At 41.1% G+C, this 19,302-nt stretch overlaps 1 protein-coding gene across 1 annotated transcript; it reads left to right on the plus strand.

Annotated features, from left to right (window-relative positions):
- Nucleotides 1–241: 241 nt before the first annotated feature.
- SEC61A1 (SEC61 translocon subunit alpha 1) lies at nucleotides 242–19,033 on the plus strand. Its single transcript, XM_031956297.1, has 12 exons — nucleotides 242–524; nucleotides 662–729; nucleotides 4,337–4,402; nucleotides 4,517–4,595; nucleotides 5,569–5,700; nucleotides 8,266–8,375; nucleotides 8,694–8,847; nucleotides 11,840–12,000; nucleotides 14,049–14,246; nucleotides 14,588–14,779; nucleotides 15,173–15,249; nucleotides 16,086–19,033. Exons 1-12 carry the CDS (start codon nucleotides 518–520, stop codon nucleotides 16,270–16,272), a joined length of 1,431 nt encoding a protein of 476 aa, XP_031812157.1. The 5' UTR covers nucleotides 242–517; the 3' UTR covers nucleotides 16,273–19,033.
- The last annotated feature ends 269 nt before the right edge of the window (nucleotides 19,034–19,302 follow it).

The raw sequence follows: 19,302 nt of genomic DNA on the forward strand, positions 1-19,302 counted from the left end.
TGGGCGATGAGGCCACACCCCCTTGTGGATGGGCGATGAGGCCACGCCCCCTCGTGGATGGGCGATGAGGCCACGCCCCCTTGTGCCTGGGCGACGAGGCGCACGCCTGCCTACAAGTCCCAGGGTGCAGCGCGTCCGCGCACGCTCTCTGCCGCCCGCGGTGCGCCGCCCCGGCGTCCGCGCTCCGGAGGGGGCGGGGCGAGCCGCGCCGGCCCCACGGCATCCTGGGAGCTGTAGTGCGGCTGCCAGGGCCGGCCAGGCCGGTGCGTGGCAGGAAGCGGAAAGGCCCCCGACAGCCGCCGCCTCCGCCTCTGTTCTCCCGCCCGCCCCCGCGGCCCCGCCGGCCGCCTTCCCTTCCCTTCCCGCCCCGCCCAGCTCGGAGGGAGCGGCGTTACTACTGACGTGTCTTTCTCTCGCTCGCCCTCTCTGCCTCTCCGTCCCCGGCTGAGCCGCACCGCTCGCGGGCTCGGCCGCGGCACCGTCCCTCCCCGGAGCTCGAGCCCCCCGCGCCGCCACCATGGGCAGTGAGTACCGGGGCGGGCCCCCCCCCAGGCCCGGCCGGGCGTCCCCCCGAGGCCCGCGTCCCCCTCGGCCCCACCCCCACCCCGGGACCCCGCCGGGGCCGCGGCGCTAACCCGCTGTCTCTCTTTTCCTCCCGCAGTTAAGTTCCTGGAAGTCATCAAGCCCTTCTGCGTCATCCTCCCGGAGATCCAGAAGCCCGAGAGGAAGGTGAGACGGCCCGGGCGCCCCGGGAGGCGAGGGGGGGTCCCGGGCCTGGGCCGCCGCGCGCGCCGAACTTGCCGGGAACTCGGGGCCGACCCCGGCGTGCCGGGGAGGCGCTGGAAAGGGCTCCCCCGTGTAACCGGAAGCAGGAGAGGGGGGAAGGCGCAGGGAGAGCCCCGGGAGGGGGCCGGCGGCTTTGTGCTGGAGAGTCAGGGTAGCGGTCCCGGGGGGCTCCGCGGGGGCGACCAGTACGGAACCGGGTGGTGGCCAGCCCGGGGGCTCGGAGAACCAACAGTAAGGACAGAACCCGCAGGCCCCCCCTCCTCCTCATACGCGGGATCGCCGGAGTTGTCAGCCAGAGGTCTCTCCGAGCCCTAGCATTTACCTTAGCCCCATGAACGTTTCAGAAGTCCGACTTTAAAGCCTTTATGAGCCGCCGAGATGATGCCTTAGCCGTTTTCTAGTTTCCCAGAAACTTTTTTTTAGTGGAAAGAGTTGAGGCATTAAAGGTAGAATTGAAGGGATTTTATCAGAAGGTCGTTTATAATAATAGAATGAGGCTATTTATTCTGTGCCTTAAAGCTTTGATTCCAAGCCACAAGGCCCCGAGTCTTCCTTTTAAATGACATTACAGAAGAGGTTTCCTAAGTGTTACGTTCACAGTGATGCGGTTTGATAGACTCTGGGCTCGTCTTTGTCTCTTTACACAGTTGTGATCAGTGTGCGTGTCGCACACTTACTCTTATTTTGCAAACATGGTTTCATGTGTGCAAAGTTCACACAGCCTATCCTTTTTGTATTCCATCATGTTTGTAATAGACCCATAAGCTATTGGACCAGTTTCCATATTGGTGCTCATTTGGGAGGTGATGTCATTATAAAAAGAGAAGTTGTTGGCGGGGATTTCTAAGACCCGTAAGTGCAGAAAAAAGAACAGAATCACAAATTTTTGACACTCTAAAGCAGCATTACATAGTACAAATAATAATAATAGGTTTCTCCCCCCCAGATATCTTTAACTGGATGTCTTTATTAAATTTATCATGTTTAAAACATTCATTTTTGCCCTTAAACCCTTCCCCCTCCTACTTTCCATATGTAGAGGGCCCCACCACCCTCCCAGCCCCTCGGGCTCACAGTGTAGACAGCATCTTGCTCTGCTCACACTCGCAGATGTGCCCCCTTGTCTCCTCTGACATGGCCACCCCCACCCCCTCCTAGGCCCTCATCCCCTCATACCTGGACTGTTGCAACAGTCTGGTTGGGTCTGGTACGTCTGCCTGCCTCAGTCTCCCCCACTCTAGTCCATCCTCCATTCAGATCTGAAGTAATTTTCCTACAGTCCAGGTCTGATCATGTCATTCCCCGTCTCAGTGAACTTCAAGGGTTCCCTGAAGGATCAGATAGAAAATGCTTTCTCTGGCATTCAAAGCCCTTCATAAACTAGCCTCCTCCTACTTTTCCTTACACCTTATTCCTTCCCAGCACATACTCTTTGATCCAGTGACCTTGGCCTCCTGGCTGTTCCAGGAGCAAACCACTTTGAATCTTGTCTCTGGGCACTTTCTCTGGCTAGCCCAGAGAATGCTACCCTTCCTCAGCTCTTGATTAGCCCTCCCCCACCTCCACTTTACTTCCTTAAATCCTAGCTAAAATCCCACTTTCTATAGGGAGCCTTCCCCTATTAATTCCAATAATTTCCCTTAATTATTATCTGTTTTATATATATTTGCATGCTGTTTCCTTCATTGTAAGTTTCTTGAGGACAGGGACTGGTTTTTGCCTCTTTTTGTATCCCCCAATGCTTACTACAGTGCTTGCCACATAATAATTGTTTAGTAAATATTTACTGATTATGTTAGAACTTTAAAGTTGGCCAAGTACTTGACCGATCTTGCCTTGTATGAGCCAAGTGTAAGGAGTATAGAGGAACTTGAATTCCAAAGAGATTAAGTGACTGATTAGTATGGCTAATATCAGATGGAATTTGAACCCAGATTTTTTGACTTAATAAACAAAACCTCTGGACTAAAAAGCCAAGACCCTTGAATAAGTTTTGATTCTCTCTTTTGACACGTATCTGTAGCCAAGTCATGCCTCTTAGCTTTCTTAGCTAAAGTTGTCTACCATATCTTAATGCTGTATAAGTGTGAACTATGATTATCATTCTGTATTGTTTGATTTACTTCATTTACCCACATAACTTAAGTCTAATTTTCTTTTGATTTCTAACCATGCCATTTCTCGTTGAGATGAAAACTGTACAAATAATTAAAATCTATAGGTTATTTAGGAATCATTTTACATAATAGTTAAATCTCTTTTCTTTCAAAACCTTTTTCCAGAGTTTCTAATATATAGTAAAAATAGCTATTGGATTTCATTTCTTTTTATGATCACTTTATTGTAAAAATTCTAAAAGGCTTGAATTGGCCAAAATAAAAGGGTAACACAAGGAATGGATTTTGACCTAGTATAATTTAGTTCTAGCTTTACAGGTATTTATCACTTTCAAGTTGAGATCCTTAGAATCTCCCATATGGAACTATTTTAATAAAAGCTTGATAACATATCAGTCTGAAATTATGTTGCCTATCTCAAATTTACATTTAAGACATTGTAGTGAGATTGAGGCATACAGAAGGAAGGGAGAGAGGCAGATTCACCAACAGGAATGTACTGCTATAAGAATAAATTTAAGATATGTCTATTCTCCATTATAAATTAAGTCAAAATAGTTTGACTATTTAATAGAGCTAAGTGTGGGTGAATATGGATTGCATATTAGATGGCCACATTAAAGGGCATACCACAGTACAGACTAAGGAAATCATTATATCTTATCAAATGAGTAGAAGCAAGATGACCACAGTTAATACCATGGTAAATCAGAGACTAGATGACTCAAGCCTTTTAAGTATTTTCCCTTGACCCTAATAATATAAGATTATTTAAACAAGGAGAGAAAAGTTATCAGCATAGACATACGAGGAAAATCAGTCTGAATCAGAATATTTTTAGAAAAATACAATTTTATTTTATTTGAGTATATATAGTCACTTACTGGATTGTTAACTGTTTCTAAGCAGTGGGTCCTAATGAAAACATAAAACCAATTTGTATTCAGTATGTACAATAATGACTTATCTGAGACCCTCAAAACATTGATTTTGCAAGTAGGTTAAAATATTCCATTCTCCTTACCTCTTCCCCCTGGCAAAAAGGTGTTTCATTTTTAACTAGCTCATTGAAACCACTTTTTCTCCACAGATAGTACAGTGGTTTAACCATGAGTTCAATCCAGACATTTAAAATTAGCAGAATTCAGAGTAACACATTTTTTTCTTAACTGTAACTGTGAAAACCCTATAAAGTGTTGCTATATTTGTTTAAAAAACAAAGTTTGACCATCTCATTATTTTCTATTCAAATACATTAGGTTTATGGATCTAATTAAAAACTTTTAATCCTGAAAATATTTACAATTGGCCTAGGATGTTTAAGGTGTACATGTCCTATAAAGGGAGAAAATAAAGGATTTCATTATTTTTATTGGACTGATTGCTGTGAAAAGTATTTCTGTTTATTAAAACTTTTCACTGTTTTTCTTTAGATCCAGTTTAAAGAAAAGGTGCTATGGACTGCAATCACACTCTTTATCTTCTTAGTATGTTGCCAGGTGAGTTCAGTTTTAATATTTCCTGTGTTAAAGGTGCATTTTAAAAGTTATTGGGGTAAGAGATGTCAGGATGAAGCTAAGTGTCGGCCCTTTGTTCTCTTTGCCTTTCTCCAGATTCCTCTGTTTGGTATCATGTCATCGGATTCAGCTGATCCTTTCTATTGGATGCGAGTGATCTTGGCCTCTAACAGAGGTAACAGGCCATTTCTGTGAGCTTTGTGCAGTGGGTGATGAATTTAGCTGCAAATCTGAACTTTTTTCTGTGGTATAGACAGTCTTTATGGAAAATATGGTTTGGAGAATAGAGCAAATAAAGGAACAATGGGTGGCATTGAATATATTTATAAAATGTCCAAGTCAATACTAAGGCACTAAATTGTTTGGGATTGCATTTGTGTGCAGTTTGTAATAACAAGATAAGACCTTGTATGAAAAACGGGATGGATTTTTAAAATGTGCCTGCACAAGAGAAACGATGAAATTCCTACCTGTCACCCCCGGTTTTGATAAGGTGGCCCACAACAGAGAATGTATGATTTGTTTCTCAGCTGCATCTTTTTCATATCTATAGGTTATGCATATGAGTCTAAAATCTAAGGCAATTTTTTGTGTGTAATCTCTACAGTTACATATGGTGGAGTTGGGTGGGTAGCTGTGTGTTCCTGCTGATGTATTTGATTAACTAGTTTGTAAAAAATAGTTCAGTATCAGTTGGTGGTACAGCTCACTTTAGTATAATGAGAGGTAAAGATTTATTCACAATTCTATATACAATTGTATAGACACCCGTCCCTGTCTCTAGGAACTATTTGAATGTTATCCTTTTAAATAACAGATGAAGAGGTAAACCTTTCTTATCTCAACAAAACCAGAATGAATCTGTTGTGGTGAATTTAAATGCATGGGTCTGCCTAGAGACCATGTGATTCTCTAACAGAATGAGACATTGCCTGGCAGGATTTCCAGAATGAATTGGATTTGACTTTATAGTTACTATTTCAGCATTATTTTTGCTTGGATTCAAATGTTGTATTTTCAGCCCAGACATGTTGTATTTATATAACTGGTGAACAGAAATTAATCAAGCTTTACTAGTTCACTTTGTCCAAATTTTACATCTTTCCTTGGACATTAGAAAATGTTTTATCTCCCCCATTGTCTTGCAGGCACGCTGATGGAGCTAGGAATATCTCCCATCGTTACCTCTGGTCTCATCATGCAGCTTCTGGCTGGAGCGAAGATAATTGAAGTGGGTGACACCCCAAAAGACCGTGCTCTTTTCAATGGCGCCCAGAAGTGTAGGTGACATTGTGAATAATGTTCTTAGATTTCTTAATGTTTCTAAGGTTCTTTAGGTTTCTGAGAAGATAAAGTCAATAGAAAATAAAAGATTGAGCAGTCAGAGTAGTGTTTCCCTTTTAAGTCTTTTAGCTTTCTAATCCTTGAGTCCCATCAAAACACTTCATAGCAGCTGGATGGAATGTAAAGGAATAAATCTGTTGTTCAGATTCAGAGCACTAAAAAGCATTATGCTTCCAGAAAGGTTTTTGTTTATTTGTTTATAAAGTAATGAGCAGGGAGTCAGGAAGCTTTGTTGTTTAATCATGTCCAACTCTCCATGATCCTATTTGAAGTTTTCTTGGCAAACATGCTGGAAGGGTTGGCCATTTCCCTCTTCAGCTCATTTTATAGATGAGTAAACTGAGGCACACAAGGTAAGTGGCTTGTCCAGAATTACACAGCTGCTAAGTCTGAGACCAGATTTGAATTCTAAGAGATGAGTCTGCCTGACTCCACGTCTCGCACTCTTTCCAGGACACTACCTAGTAGCCCAAGGAACACCTGAGTTCAAATCCAGCAGAATAACAGTAGAACCTAGAGTTGACGTGAGGAACAAATGAAATATTTATTAAGCTCTTAGCACAGTGCCTCACACATAGTAGATGCTTAATAAAATGCTTATTTCCTTCTTTTTCTTTTCAGCTGTGAAAAAAAAAGTTCATTTGAGCCAGAAAAGACTATGCGTGTCCTAATGAGTAGCTTATTTACAATCTGCTTCATTCCCAGCTGTTATCAGTAACAGTGATCAAAAGCATTAGAGTTGACCTTGTGCTACTCACAGGGTTGTTATTGGCAGCTAGAAAGTATATCTAATATTGTGGGGCCAGCATATATTCTTTTACCAGTGGATTGCACAAGCTGTTTCAATTTTATAACATTTTAAACAATAGAAAGATGAGTAAGATTTAGTATCTGTTCTTGTGCCTTAAGGTCTTATACTCAATGGATGGAAATTTATTATCTTAATCTGTAGCCCCTTTTACATATATATGTGTGTGTGTATGAGCACAGATTTTTTTTTTTTAATTTAAATAATTTTTAAAATTCTGTTTGGAAGCATAAAATATGCATTAATCCTGGATCATCGCATTGAAACATTGAATGATTTGTTGAGTACATCATAGGAGACACTGACCACTGAACTTGGAGTTAGAAGATAATTGGTGTAAGTTTTGACTGCGACACTTCCTGGGTTAGATGACTGTGAGAAAATCACAACATTTCAGCCTCAGTTTCCCTATCAGTGCTTTGTGGCCTATAAATACCATATGACTAAGCTGCTGTTATTGATCATTGAGAAGACTGCCATTCCTCTTTATGTCACTTTCCTCAGTAATTTGGTGCCAGGCAAACAATTCTGCAAATAAAATCAAACTTAGAATTGTACTTGACAAGTGTGTTGGGGTTAAAAAAGAAATCATGGGACAGAATAAGCCAGAATTGAAGCTGTAGGCCTAGTGATGTGTCTAGTACTGTGAAAGCATTCCTGAAGGAGTGGGAAGGGGACACAGCACTGCTTGTGACAATGAAAGTTTGATGATGTACAAGAAAGTCAAATGGGCTTCAAAGTGGGAAGCTTTTACGAGGTTAAAATAACTTGTAGGAAAGAGAGATGTGTAACGGAGATGTCTCTTTAAAGAGTAAGTTTTTCCCCTTCATATATATTCTGTTGATCCTTAAGAGAGAAGTATCATTGTTCAGTAATCTTTGGGTGAATTGGATTCTACTTGGTGCTTAGTATGCTCTACATATGCACCTTTGGGCTTGTGATTAAGCTTGGGCTAAAACCTCAGGCCAGCCTTTTGGGCAAATATTAATGGCTTCCCAAATAGCCTCGGTTCAAGAAGACTCATTTACTTGTGACCTCAGACACCTGCTGGCTGAGAGACCTTAGGCAAGTCACTTTGCCTCTGACTGCCCAGGGCAGAAGATCCAATGAGAGGATAATTATAAAGCACTTAGCTCAGTGCCTAGAACACATTAAGCACTGTATAAATGCTTATTCCCTTCTCTTCTCCTTGCATTCATTTATATAACACTTTACAGTTATAAAGTACATACACAAATGTTCTTGTTTTAGTCCATAGCTCCACAGGGTAGGTGATGGAGTATTCCAATTTTCAGATAGGAAAACAGGCGAAATGATTGCCCAGGGTCACAAAGCTAATAAATGGCAGAGCCAAATCTACACCCCAGTTCTTCTGGTTCCCAGTTCAGTGTTCTTTGCTCTAGCCAGGGTGACATCAGAACTTATATAGGGCTTGAAATTTCCATGTACTGTGTTTTAATTTTTTTCTTTGCTAGTTATTTAAATTAATTTGCCTTTTGAATAGCAAAAATGAAATTAGGAACTAGGTTTGCTTTTCTTGGAAGGCATTCTGCTACTTTTGAAGTACATTAATGGCATGCTTTAAAGCTGATATCATAGGGATACTTGGTGATCTTAATTTAGATATGTAAGCTGCTACTACCTTATGTGGCCGCCATTGTGAATTGTGTTCTGATATTTCTTTGGTTTACAGTATTCGGCATGATCATTACCATTGGCCAATCAATTGTGTATGTAATGACTGGCATGTATGGAGACCCCTCTGAGATGGGTGCTGGCATCTGCCTCCTGATCACCATTCAGGTAATTAATTTGCCAGAATAGCTCCTTTTTTTCTTCCTTTCCAAATGATCTTTCACTAATCATTTCTGCATAACTCATCTGGCTGGTACAGAAATGAGACCCTCTGGCTGAGGGCGACCTCTGAGAGCCCCGTTGGTTGCCCTCAGACCCAGCTGAGGAGTAAGTGCTTAGGACCATTCTCCATTAGACCAGGACCTCCTCAGCTTGTCTCTTAGTGGCGGTGCCCCAGTAGCCTAAGGGCAGTGTGAACCTCGAAATGCCTATGATGAACAGCATGGGGTATTTGCTGCTGACCTTGTTTTCCATTAACCGTTGTAGCTCTTTGTGGCTGGATTAATTGTCCTGCTGTTGGATGAGCTCCTGCAGAAAGGTTACGGTCTGGGTTCTGGGATCTCTCTCTTCATTGCAACCAACATTTGTGAGACCATTGTGTGGAAAGCGTTCAGCCCGACCACCGTCAACACTGGCCGAGGTAAGCCCGACCTGCATCCTTCTCCTGGCCCTTCGTCTTGTAAATAGATGTTCATGTGCATCTGGCCTCTCCCCTTCGCTGTTGAAAGTGCTTTGAGTGCCCAAATAAGTGCTGAAATAATCTACCTGGAAACAAGACTTTTCAAATACAACTTCTCTATGCTGAGGGGGAACCGTTTAAACAACTTAGAGGTTGATTGTTATGTAACCATAGTTATTTGTTCAATGATGTGGAATCCTGTTGGGAGCAAACAGTTAACATTGAAGTGTTTTGTGTCTGCTGAATTCTAGGGCCATCATCCTTGCCTTACAGTTTCTAGTCTAGTTAGTGAGACAAAACAAAGGAACGATTTTTTTTTTTTTTTAATCAAGCAGATTATGTCCTGAAGAAAGCTTTGAGTGGAGGAATGAGGGTCAGGTACGCTGATGAAGATGTGCTCCCTGGATTTTAAAAATAGGTGTTCAAGAGCTCTGAAGCAGATGGGCAGATATTGGTGGAAGAACAGGGAAGGAAAGCACGTGTTAGAGGGCAAGGAACACAGGGAACTCGTGTTCATAGCAGTAAACTGCTACAGGGGGTGCGATGTCAGGAGTGCCCTGGGTGAGGGCGGGGGAAAGTCTAGAAGAATAGGTTGAGGGGGGAAGCAATCAGGAGGGGGGCAAGCAGCGTCGATGACTAAAGTAGGCAAGAAAAGAGAGTCAGGGCTGCGCTCTAAGAATTGTGGGGCAAACTGGAAGAGGCATAAGACAGGCTGACAGCAGAGGAGGTTGGAAAGGTCTGTGGTGAAGGGGGTAGAGGAGCTAGAAGGGTCTTGTGATCACACTTGGACTTGGGGGCATCAGCAAGAAGTTGTTTTAGCTGAAGGTTTGGATTGAAGGGGAGGGGAGCGAGATGTGGGAGCAATCTGTCTGCAAGTAACCACTGACACCTTAATGGGGGAGTGGAATGAATGGGGTTGAGAGTGTGTAAAGAGTTAGAACTGAACTCTGCATGAGGAGAGATTTTCCCGGACAGACACAGAATGTCAGAAGTGAGCTCTGCCATCTCGGGCCCTGCCACCTCTGAGTAGTCTGTGGTCCTATTTCTCTTACAAGTGGTTGGTCGGTATTACCAACTAAAGTAAGGGAGAAAAGAACCGATAAGGGACGGTTGGTTTTGATCTGGAGGAAATTGTTTTATGTTGAAGGTGTCAATTCAGGGGCATAGTAAGAGTGAGGGCCGAATCGTCAAGAGTAGAGCAAGGGTTAGACAGCAAAGAGAGAGGCAGTTAAGCAGAGATAGCAGGGAAGGGTCTTTGCAGAAGGTGGGAGGGAGGGCATTGGAGGGCTGGGACCAGCAGAGTCGCTGCTGTCATTGGGTTCTAGAGGATGTAGAAGGGGCAGGTTATAAGAAGACTGGAAATGTAAGAAGGCACAAGGTTTTAAAAACCAAGCAGCGATTTCTCTTAGTCCTAGAAGCATAAGGAACCCTGGGGAATGAAGTGGTCAGACCTGTAGAGACCAGTCTCACAGCTTGGATGATGTGCTAGAGCAGAGAAAGGCCTGGGGCTTGGGCCCCCAACCTCTTATTACATTAGTCCAGGTTTGGGGGCAGCAGCATCAGAGCAGAGAGGGCATGAAGGAGAGTTGTTGTGGAGATAAGATTGGCAGGACTTGACAACAGGTTAGATGTGGGGGCTGGGCGGTGAGAGGGCAAACATTCAGTTCGGAAAGGTCAGGGGGAAGTGCTGTATTAGTCAGAAGGGCCTGTGATATTAAATAATGGTAGAATTGTGAATAAAGCTAATTCTGTACCATCCTCTGTGACTTGATAGAACAGATCCCTACACTTCGTGTTGTTCTCCCCCAGGGATAGAGTATACCTCTATTGGGCATCATTTACTTATGGATTGACTCAGAAAAATACATGTTTGTTAGTTATAAGAACAAGATAGATGGACCTAGAGAAACGGTATGTACAGAGAAAAATAAGTGACAAAATAGTTCTAAAAATTCTTCAGTACTTTGGGGTGGCAAATGGAGAGGCCCCATTTTTCAGTTTGAGGTAGTTTGAGTTAAGAAAACATAATTGTCATGTAGAAGAGTCAACCAGTAAAGCTTGTTGGATCCTGTAGGTATTACAGATGGATAAAGACATTTAAATATTGATCACATTGTAGGATTGTGCTCAATGTTAGAAATATCTATAAAAGCAAAGAGAACATCCCTGATGTTTGAGGCATTCTAATGAGGAGTGCAGGAAAGCTGGAGAACGGAGAAAACAAAGACACTTAGAGGAGATGGCTTTATATAATTCAGTGCTTTAATATAAGAGTAGTTTGATTTCCTGGACTTTATTATTCCCAGTCAAATCAAATTAACATATTTATTACTCAGCTATAGGGTGTAACTATCTCATTAAGAAAGGAGAATACTGGTTGCATAAGACTTTTTCTGAGGGATAAAGGGCTTGCTTTTAAGAATCAGGTTACTTAAGTAATGTTTTCCATTTCATACCTGGATGCCATATACTGAGTTCACATTTCTGGGAATGATGCAAGTGCAAGGAAATTTAGGTTTCTGCCAGTAAGCCAGCACCAGTTCATTGGGGTTGGTTGCCAAACATTCATAGTGGTATAATTGCTTTCTTCTGGAATTGTAAACATGCAGATAATGTGTAGGAACATCTACATAGGGGGACAACCAGTTATAAGCACCATCAAGTGGCTAGATGATTTTTGTCAAATTTTAATTAAGCCATTAACTTCAAGGTTAGAGAAAAGGAGCCTACTCTCTTTTTTTGACTCTTTTGATCACTAAACAAAAAAACTTGTAGGCCATATGAGAGTTATCTTAGAATATCATTTTTTTTCCTCTGACTAGAGCAACTTCAAGTCATACAACTTAAAACACTGGCAGCAAGAATGAAAATTAGTAAAGGAATACCATACAGTCAATATTTTGGGGGGAGGGGAATATTAATTACTCTTTTTTTGTTGTTCTTTTTGTTTTAGGTATGGAATTTGAAGGTGCCATCATTGCATTGTTCCATCTGCTGGCTACACGAACAGATAAAGTTCGGGCCCTTCGAGAAGCTTTTTACCGCCAAAATCTCCCCAATCTCATGAATCTGATTGCCACCATCTTTGTATTTGCAGTTGTTATCTATTTTCAGGTTAGTCCAAATCTTTTCTTGAGATTCCAATTGTTTGGGTACTTAGATTAGATTATAAGTTCTCACAGGCATTCATGAAATCTAAAGGTCTAAAATAATTTCAATATTGGACTTATCCTGTTGATCTGTAAGGTCTGGGCTTGGGGGGCAAGAAGAGAGGTGGGTTACATGGTTTCTTTGGTTTAGGGGATTCCTGATGAGAAATCTCCCTCCTCTATAAATCTGCACCTACTCTTCAATTTATAGTCTTAAGAACTTTGCTGGGAGCTCTTAGAAATTGTGACTTGCCCAGAGTCACAGAGCCAGGCCAGTCCTTTTCAGATGGGTCTTGAAACCCAGCTCTTTGAGTTTCAAAGTGGGCTTCTTATCATCAATGCCATTGCTGCTTCTCAGCTAAATATTGAGTGATATGAAGCAGTTTTTTGGCCTTTATTTAGTGCCAAATAAGTACAAAGTAATTTCCATTGGAGTCTGAAGTGAAAAAAGCAGTTTAACAGTAGACAGAGTACCAGCCTTAGAGTCAAAAGAACCTGAGTTCAGATTCGGCCTTAAGTCACTTACTGGCTGCGTGAACCCAACCAAGTCACTTAACACTGGTTGCCTCAGTTTCTTATCTAGAAAATAAGCTGGAGAAGGAAATAGCAAACCGTTCCCCTATCTCTGCTAAGAAAACCCCAAATGGGGTCACCGACATGATTGAAAAATTCTGAACCAGCAAGAGTGCTAAGAGTTATAATGAAAGGATGTGGTAAAGCCAGATGAGAGCATAGGAGAAAGTGAGCCTGGGAATGGGGGTAAGGAGCAAGGATTGGGGGGGGGGGGGGAGAATCAGCTCTGGTCTGGACATTGTAACTGAAAATCGTAAGGATTCTGAGTGGAGCCATTGATGCAGGAAGGAGATTCTCATGCCTTCCACAGCAGATGTGTTGGTTTGATCACCAGTTGTGACACCCATTTACACTAAATAATATTTGTCAGGAGCTATGTAGCTAAGCTCAGAGTTAGATCCAAAAGAATCTCTTTGATTCATTTGAATCAGAGGTTTAAAAACTCCCAAGTCTGCCAACTGCTTTTGCTAAAAATAGAATAGAAAGAATATGGTGTCCTGGAGTGAGAAATCTGGTCACTCACTGTCATCAGCTAGTTTGTGACCTCAAGCAAGTCACTTGGTGTTTACTCAGTTGTCTTTGCTCTAAAATGAGAGGCTGGGACCAGATATGTGTGAGGCCATTTTAACTCCAGATCAGGATAAAACAGGTTTCCTTTGTTCAGTTATAGAACAATTCCACTTTAAGGTGGGGGTCAAATCTCTGACACAAATAGCAAAAAATAAGACACAAGAAAGCAGGGCATTCAGTTGAAAAAATAGTACAAACCTTTGTTATAATGTTTTTCCACATTTGTCACAGTAATTGACTTTTTAAAATGGAATGTTCTAAATGTCAATAATTTCAGTGGCTGAGACACTGAAACCTGTACACAAACCTCACGTGTTCTTAAGAAAAATTTGAACTTGATGTTTATAGCCCAAGTAGAGAGGTAAATAAAGTGCTGCTGCCTTGGTGGGACAAAACTGGAGAGGGGGAGAGGAGAGCTTAGTTCAGGGGTTGTAAAAAAATTTTTGTTATAATTTTCAGCTCCTCAGTATAACAAGTGATGGAGGACATAAAAGATAAAATCTCTTATTATGAAAAGGCTTCATTTTGGGGGAGGCAGTACAGCTAGAAAAATTCAGCATCTGTTAAACTACAGAAAGAATAAAATGCAAAGGAACACTGGTTGACACTTTGAAAAGATTGGGAGAGATTAGGATGATGAAGGAAGTCCTCTTGTAGTACTTACAAGACCTCAAAGCAAGATTTTAATTACAAACAAATATTTTTGAAGAAGCTATTGTGTGTGAAAGCACTCTGTTGGCCCCAAATACTATCTCTCCTCCTCATTTCCTTTTCCTTCCTTCAACAACCCAAGGAACTCTTGGCCAGAAGGTCCGGCATGTGCCATATGGTTGGGTATAATAAAGTAAATGTTTGGCTTTGACTCCTTAGGGCTTCAGAGTTGACCTGCCTATCAAATCAGCACGTTACCGTGGTCAGTACAACACCTATCCCATCAAGCTTTTCTACACTTCCAACATTCCCATCATCCTTCAGTCTGCTCTCGTATCTAATCTGTACGTCATTTCCCAGATGTTGTCCGCTCGCTTCAGTGGCAACTTATTGGTTAGCCTGTTGGGCACCTGGTCTGTAAGTATGTCTCTTTTAACATATTTGTTTTTTGGTTGCGTGTGTGTGTATGTACACATAATTCTGGTCTAAGTTAATGTGTGATTACATGGGGGTCAAGTATTTTTGCCTATATAATTCTTAAGTATATTGCTATTAAAAATAAAAAACAGTGCTTTTGAGCAGGGGAAGAGGAGAAAATTCTGGGAGGCATTTTTCCCCCCACGACAAATGAAATTGGAAATGTTTCCATCCAATTTCAGAGTCTATTTTAATCTGTTCTGAACACTATTTTGACTACAAATTTGAGAACTGAGATTTAACAGAATGGTATTAACTTCCTTTATTTTTACTGTCTCTAGGATACTTCTTCTGGGGGTCCAGCTCGTGCTTACCCAGTGGGTGGCCTTTGCTATTACCTATCACCCCCAGAATCCTTTGGCTCTGTGTTAGAAGACCCTGTGCATGCAGTTGTATACATAGTATTCATGCTGGGTTCGTGTGCCTTCTTTTCCAAAACATGGATTGAAGTCTCAGGCTCCTCAGCCAAAGATGTAAGTAGAAATGGAATGGGGAGAGGTCTTTTTAACTAGTTTGCCATCCAAGTATCTAAGATGTTCCCCAGATCCCACAAATATTAAATTATACAAATAGTACAGCGAGGTAAAAATAAATATAAAAATATATAACCTGAGTTACAGTTTAGCTCTTTGCCTAAAGCAAAACACTGAATTTGTAGAGATCTGAGAAGAGAAGTAAGATTCAGGAAAGGGTTGCTTGTCATCTGACTTCTCTGCAGCAGTTTAAGTCTTTTGAATCTGTGTTGGGGTTTTTTTGTTTTATTGTCAGTATTCTGAAGAACAGATTTGTTACTAAATTAAATCTACGTTGATTTTATATTTATGGATGAAGCTAATCTGTTTTCTCCTCTAATGGGTGGCATGTAGGTTGCAAAACAGCTAAAGGAACAGCAAATGGTAATGAGAGGTCACAGAGAAACTTCCATGGTCCATGAGTTAAATAGGTGAGTAACCAGTTTCTACCTTTCACAAACATTGACTCTGCTAATGTGATATCAGTGTTCACATTCAGAGCATGTGTGTATGTGAAAACGATCTTTATAGTTGAGCTTTGATTACCCATTCCCCAATAAGATTTCACTTTTTTATTCTATCTTGTGGGAGAGTGATCTTATGTTCTTGAATGTTTTCTCTGAGATGAAAAGCTTTGGCCAATCCTAACAAGCTGGAAGAGCTTTTGTATGTAGGCCTAATAACAGGATTGTATACCTGTCACCCAAGAACTCCCCTAATTAAACTCAGAGAGGATCATCACCAAGTTTTTGGCTACTGGTATGAATTTTTTTCCAACCAAAGTAACTTAAAATTTTTTACTGAGTCTAAAGAGATTTCAGTCTTTGTGTGTGGAGGGATTATCTAGTGATGATATCAGTGATCATTGATAGACCATTGATCAGTGAAATTTAATTGATTCTAGTTGTATTCTGCATTTGAAAGGTATAGCTCGTTTGGGAGAGTGGGGGTGGATGTAGATTTCATATCATGAAACTGGAGACAATTATTTTAGTATAATATTGTAGAGAATATCTAAAATAAGCCTTTGGCCTATTTTATTCTTAAACCTTATTTTTCTTGCACAATCTGATCTTGTTCAGTGGCATAAAGAATAGAGATGAATCCTGCTGAGTTTAGCTACATAAAACTGATGCGGAAGAGCTGGGTGATGTGTTTTTTGATGAGATTAAGGAATGCAGCATGCAGATGGAAATAAATACCAAGAAAAGTCAGGGTTTGGTTTTTCCCATTCAGTTCTTCCAATTGCAGCTAATTCTTCTCCTAGGTACATTCCCACAGCTGCTGCATTTGGTGGTCTGTGCATCGGGGCCCTCTCAGTCCTGGCAGATTTCCTCGGAGCTATTGGATCTGGAACAGGAATCCTGCTTGCCGTCACCATCATTTACCAATACTTTGAAATTTTTGTCAAGGAACAGAGTGAAGTTGGCAGCATGGGAGCTCTCTTGTTTTAAACTATGCCTCTTCATGGACCTCGAAGAGGGAGAGTATTCTTGAATTGTCCAAGAAGAGAAAAGAATAACCAAAATCTTGTTACAAGAGCTCTTATTGAAGGAGTCACATATGCCATGGTAGAAGAACTTTTGTTTAATATTCTTTCATTCCAACTTTTTTGTATCATATGTGCACTTTTTTAAAGTGCTAGAGAATGTCAAAAATCTTGTTTTTAATCCTGGCATTAGCAAAAATAATTGTAGAAATGGAATTTTCTTTATTTGACATGTGTTCCCTCAGCTTAATTGATGTAAATGATTAATAGTTTTCCAAAGTAGCATCACTTTTTTAAAGATTTCTTATGCTGTGAGTTTGTCTTCTCAGCACTGACTGTTGCTGTAGTAATCATAATTTCTACCATCCAGAGGGACCTATGAATCTGGTTATAAGCACAAACATCATTAAAACTGATCCAGTTCATACTAGGAGTAGATGGGAGAAATCCGACTTTAGACTCAGGTAGTGAGAAGGAAGCATTCATCACATTGAAATTTTACCAGAGGGTGTTTCTTTTAAATGACCTGAACATTCAGTAATTCCTGATGAAAGGTGTCACATTAGCATAAGACTGTTTCCAGATAAATATTTTTTCCTTTTAAAAGGAATCGAATCAGGGTAGTCTAGCTTTTCCCAGGTAAGAGAAGAATAGCATACCTAAGATTGACAAATATAAACAACAGCAACATTGGGAAGACTGACAAGTGGCTCGAGCTCTCTTTCTGGTTGTCATCACCTTTGGCTATGCTAATTGAACCAAGGAGGACACCAGAAACTGGTGTCCCTGCTTCCTATGTGCTCAATGAATTTTGCTTTTGAGAAGTCGGGAGTTCCTTTGCTTTAAGAAGTTGAGCCTAGCTGGACTAAGCAGTCAGTTTCTCTGGAGATATATTGAAAACTGATTTTTCTAGAATAGCCTTCTTAGCTCAGAGCTGTGCCTGAGAACCCTCTAAGTGACATTTACATATCTTATCCTGATGCTTCCAGTTTATAGTTTCAGACATCTCATAATCATTTTCCCCTGAGTCTTCCTGCCTATCTGCCCTTTTCACTCCCACCCCTTCAAAATGTATTTCCAAAAAGGAAATATTTCAGCAAGTAATTAGGTATAGAAAGACAGTCCCCCTGTTCTCATAGCCAGTTCCATCATACACATTAATTATTTTATAGGAAGATTAAAACATTACCCTACTTGTATTTTTAGATCTTTTTTTAAAAAATTGTACATAGGACCAAATACAAGCAGTGTGAAGAAAAGGAAACCAGGGAATCGGGTTCTATAATAAACCAGTATTGTCCAATATGGAGAAAGAGATAAACTTAGAACAAGTAGTAAGATCAGAATTTTAAAGCCTACTTTTTTCATATGTTGGTCCAATATTATTTTTTTTTTTAAGTCTTAAAAATGATGTCCAAAAACTTATTTCCATTCTCAGCTATCAAATGGACTGCAGGAATTAAGATCTTTTTGAAGTTGGGGATATTTAAGGAAAGGCTGAGAGATTAATGTAGGGGGCACAGGAAAAGATAGGTTGGCAAAATTCGCTCGGGTCTGTCTAGTTTGTTGACTTGGAAATGAGGAAGATTTTGAAATTTGGTGATACCAGAGATGAAAGATTCCTTGGAAGGAGAATGTGGACACAAGGTGAGAATGTGAGAACCCAGGGCTGGTCTGTGGTGCAGTCAGGGTCATGGAAGGGGGCTGTACTCGAGGTGAAGGGAGCTCAGTGGAAGTTAACTCATAGGCTACAACTGCCATCTCAGGTGGAGTGTTTTATACGAAGTACCGAGCGTCCCAAAGTCTTTAAGCTACTAATATGTAGCACATTTAATATATTAAACTTTTATTATATTAAAAGTGTTACATGTTAATAGCTTGAAACTACACAGAGATATTGGAACATCCCATATTTCAACTGGCCCCAAGTCAGGTCTGGTTTCTGCTAGAAAGAGCAATGTAAATGTTAAGTCACATCTAAGATCTTGGACACTTGAGACTGTCTTTGCCAAATCATTTCGATTTGGTTTGTGGTGGTGGTTGGGTGTTGAATTGTTGAGAATACTCTGTAATATTAAAAGAAGCAGCCAAATAGTCGACTTTGATGGCCTGGAAGTGAGTGGGTATGGTGGAATTCTAGAGCCAGAACAGACTTGCAATTATCTCAATCCATTTTAGAGAAGAAATTGGGGTAGAGTCCAAGTCTCCAGCTTTTCTAGTCCCCAGCATCATGTAACCACAGCTGGGCCCATTTAGGACCAGAGGATTATTTCTGAGACACTGATCCTTGCCCTGCCCCACAGACATTGAGCTTTGCTGGCTGCCTTCCATTGCTAGAGAGGTCTTCTCGCCTCCTGTAAGATATCTTCCCTTTCTGACCCTTCCTGCTCAACCCCATGCTACAAGCAGAAACCCATCACTCAAGTGCAAGTGTGGAAGAACAAACCAAATAGTTGTTTGCGCTTTTTATTTGGTTTTAAAACTACTCCATATACACTTGACCTTCACTGGTACCATTAACCATGCGTCCCTGATATTTGCAAGTGACAAAGCGTCCTTGCTCTGTGTAATTGCCAAGTCTCCAAATCAGTGGGGTTGGGGCCTTGTGTGATGATGCAAACTGGGGCCAACACTCAGCCACCTTTGGAGGTTTGTTGATAAGGTAAATCCTGACATAATGGAGGAATGGAAACAAGCCATGAATAAAGAAATGTTTTACAATTCCACATTTTTATGTTCTTTTTGCTTTTGTCCTATTTCTTGCTAAGAAGGACTAGTAAAGGGGGAAAGAAACCTTGAGAGAAAATTTAGAAGGAAAATTGGATAGAGTGCTACATCAAAAAGCTGGAGAACTGCCATCTTCAAAATAAATATTTGTTGATAGAAGTTGCCTTCTTCTAGGTTAGCACCATTCGGTATTTATGTTATATAAAGACAAGTCTTGGTCATTTATGAAGTCTCAGTTCTTGGGTTTCTGTATTTTAAACATGAGTTC

The sequence above is a fragment of the Sarcophilus harrisii genome, chromosome 1 (assembly GCF_902635505.1).
Source record: "Sarcophilus harrisii chromosome 1, mSarHar1.11, whole genome shotgun sequence".
Taxonomy (NCBI): Eukaryota; Metazoa; Chordata; class Mammalia; order Dasyuromorphia; family Dasyuridae; genus Sarcophilus; species Sarcophilus harrisii.

Bases quoted from the DNA above. Each gene is read 5' to 3' on its own strand.
- SEC61A1 (XM_031956297.1), top strand. The intron at 4,403-4,516 runs GTGAGTTCAGTT...GCCTTTCTCCAG, and splicing joins TCTTCTTAGTATGTTGCCAG to ATTCCTCTGTTTGGTATCAT. The intron at 4,596-5,568 runs GTAACAGGCCAT...ATTGTCTTGCAG, and splicing joins GATCTTGGCCTCTAACAGAG to GCACGCTGATGGAGCTAGGA.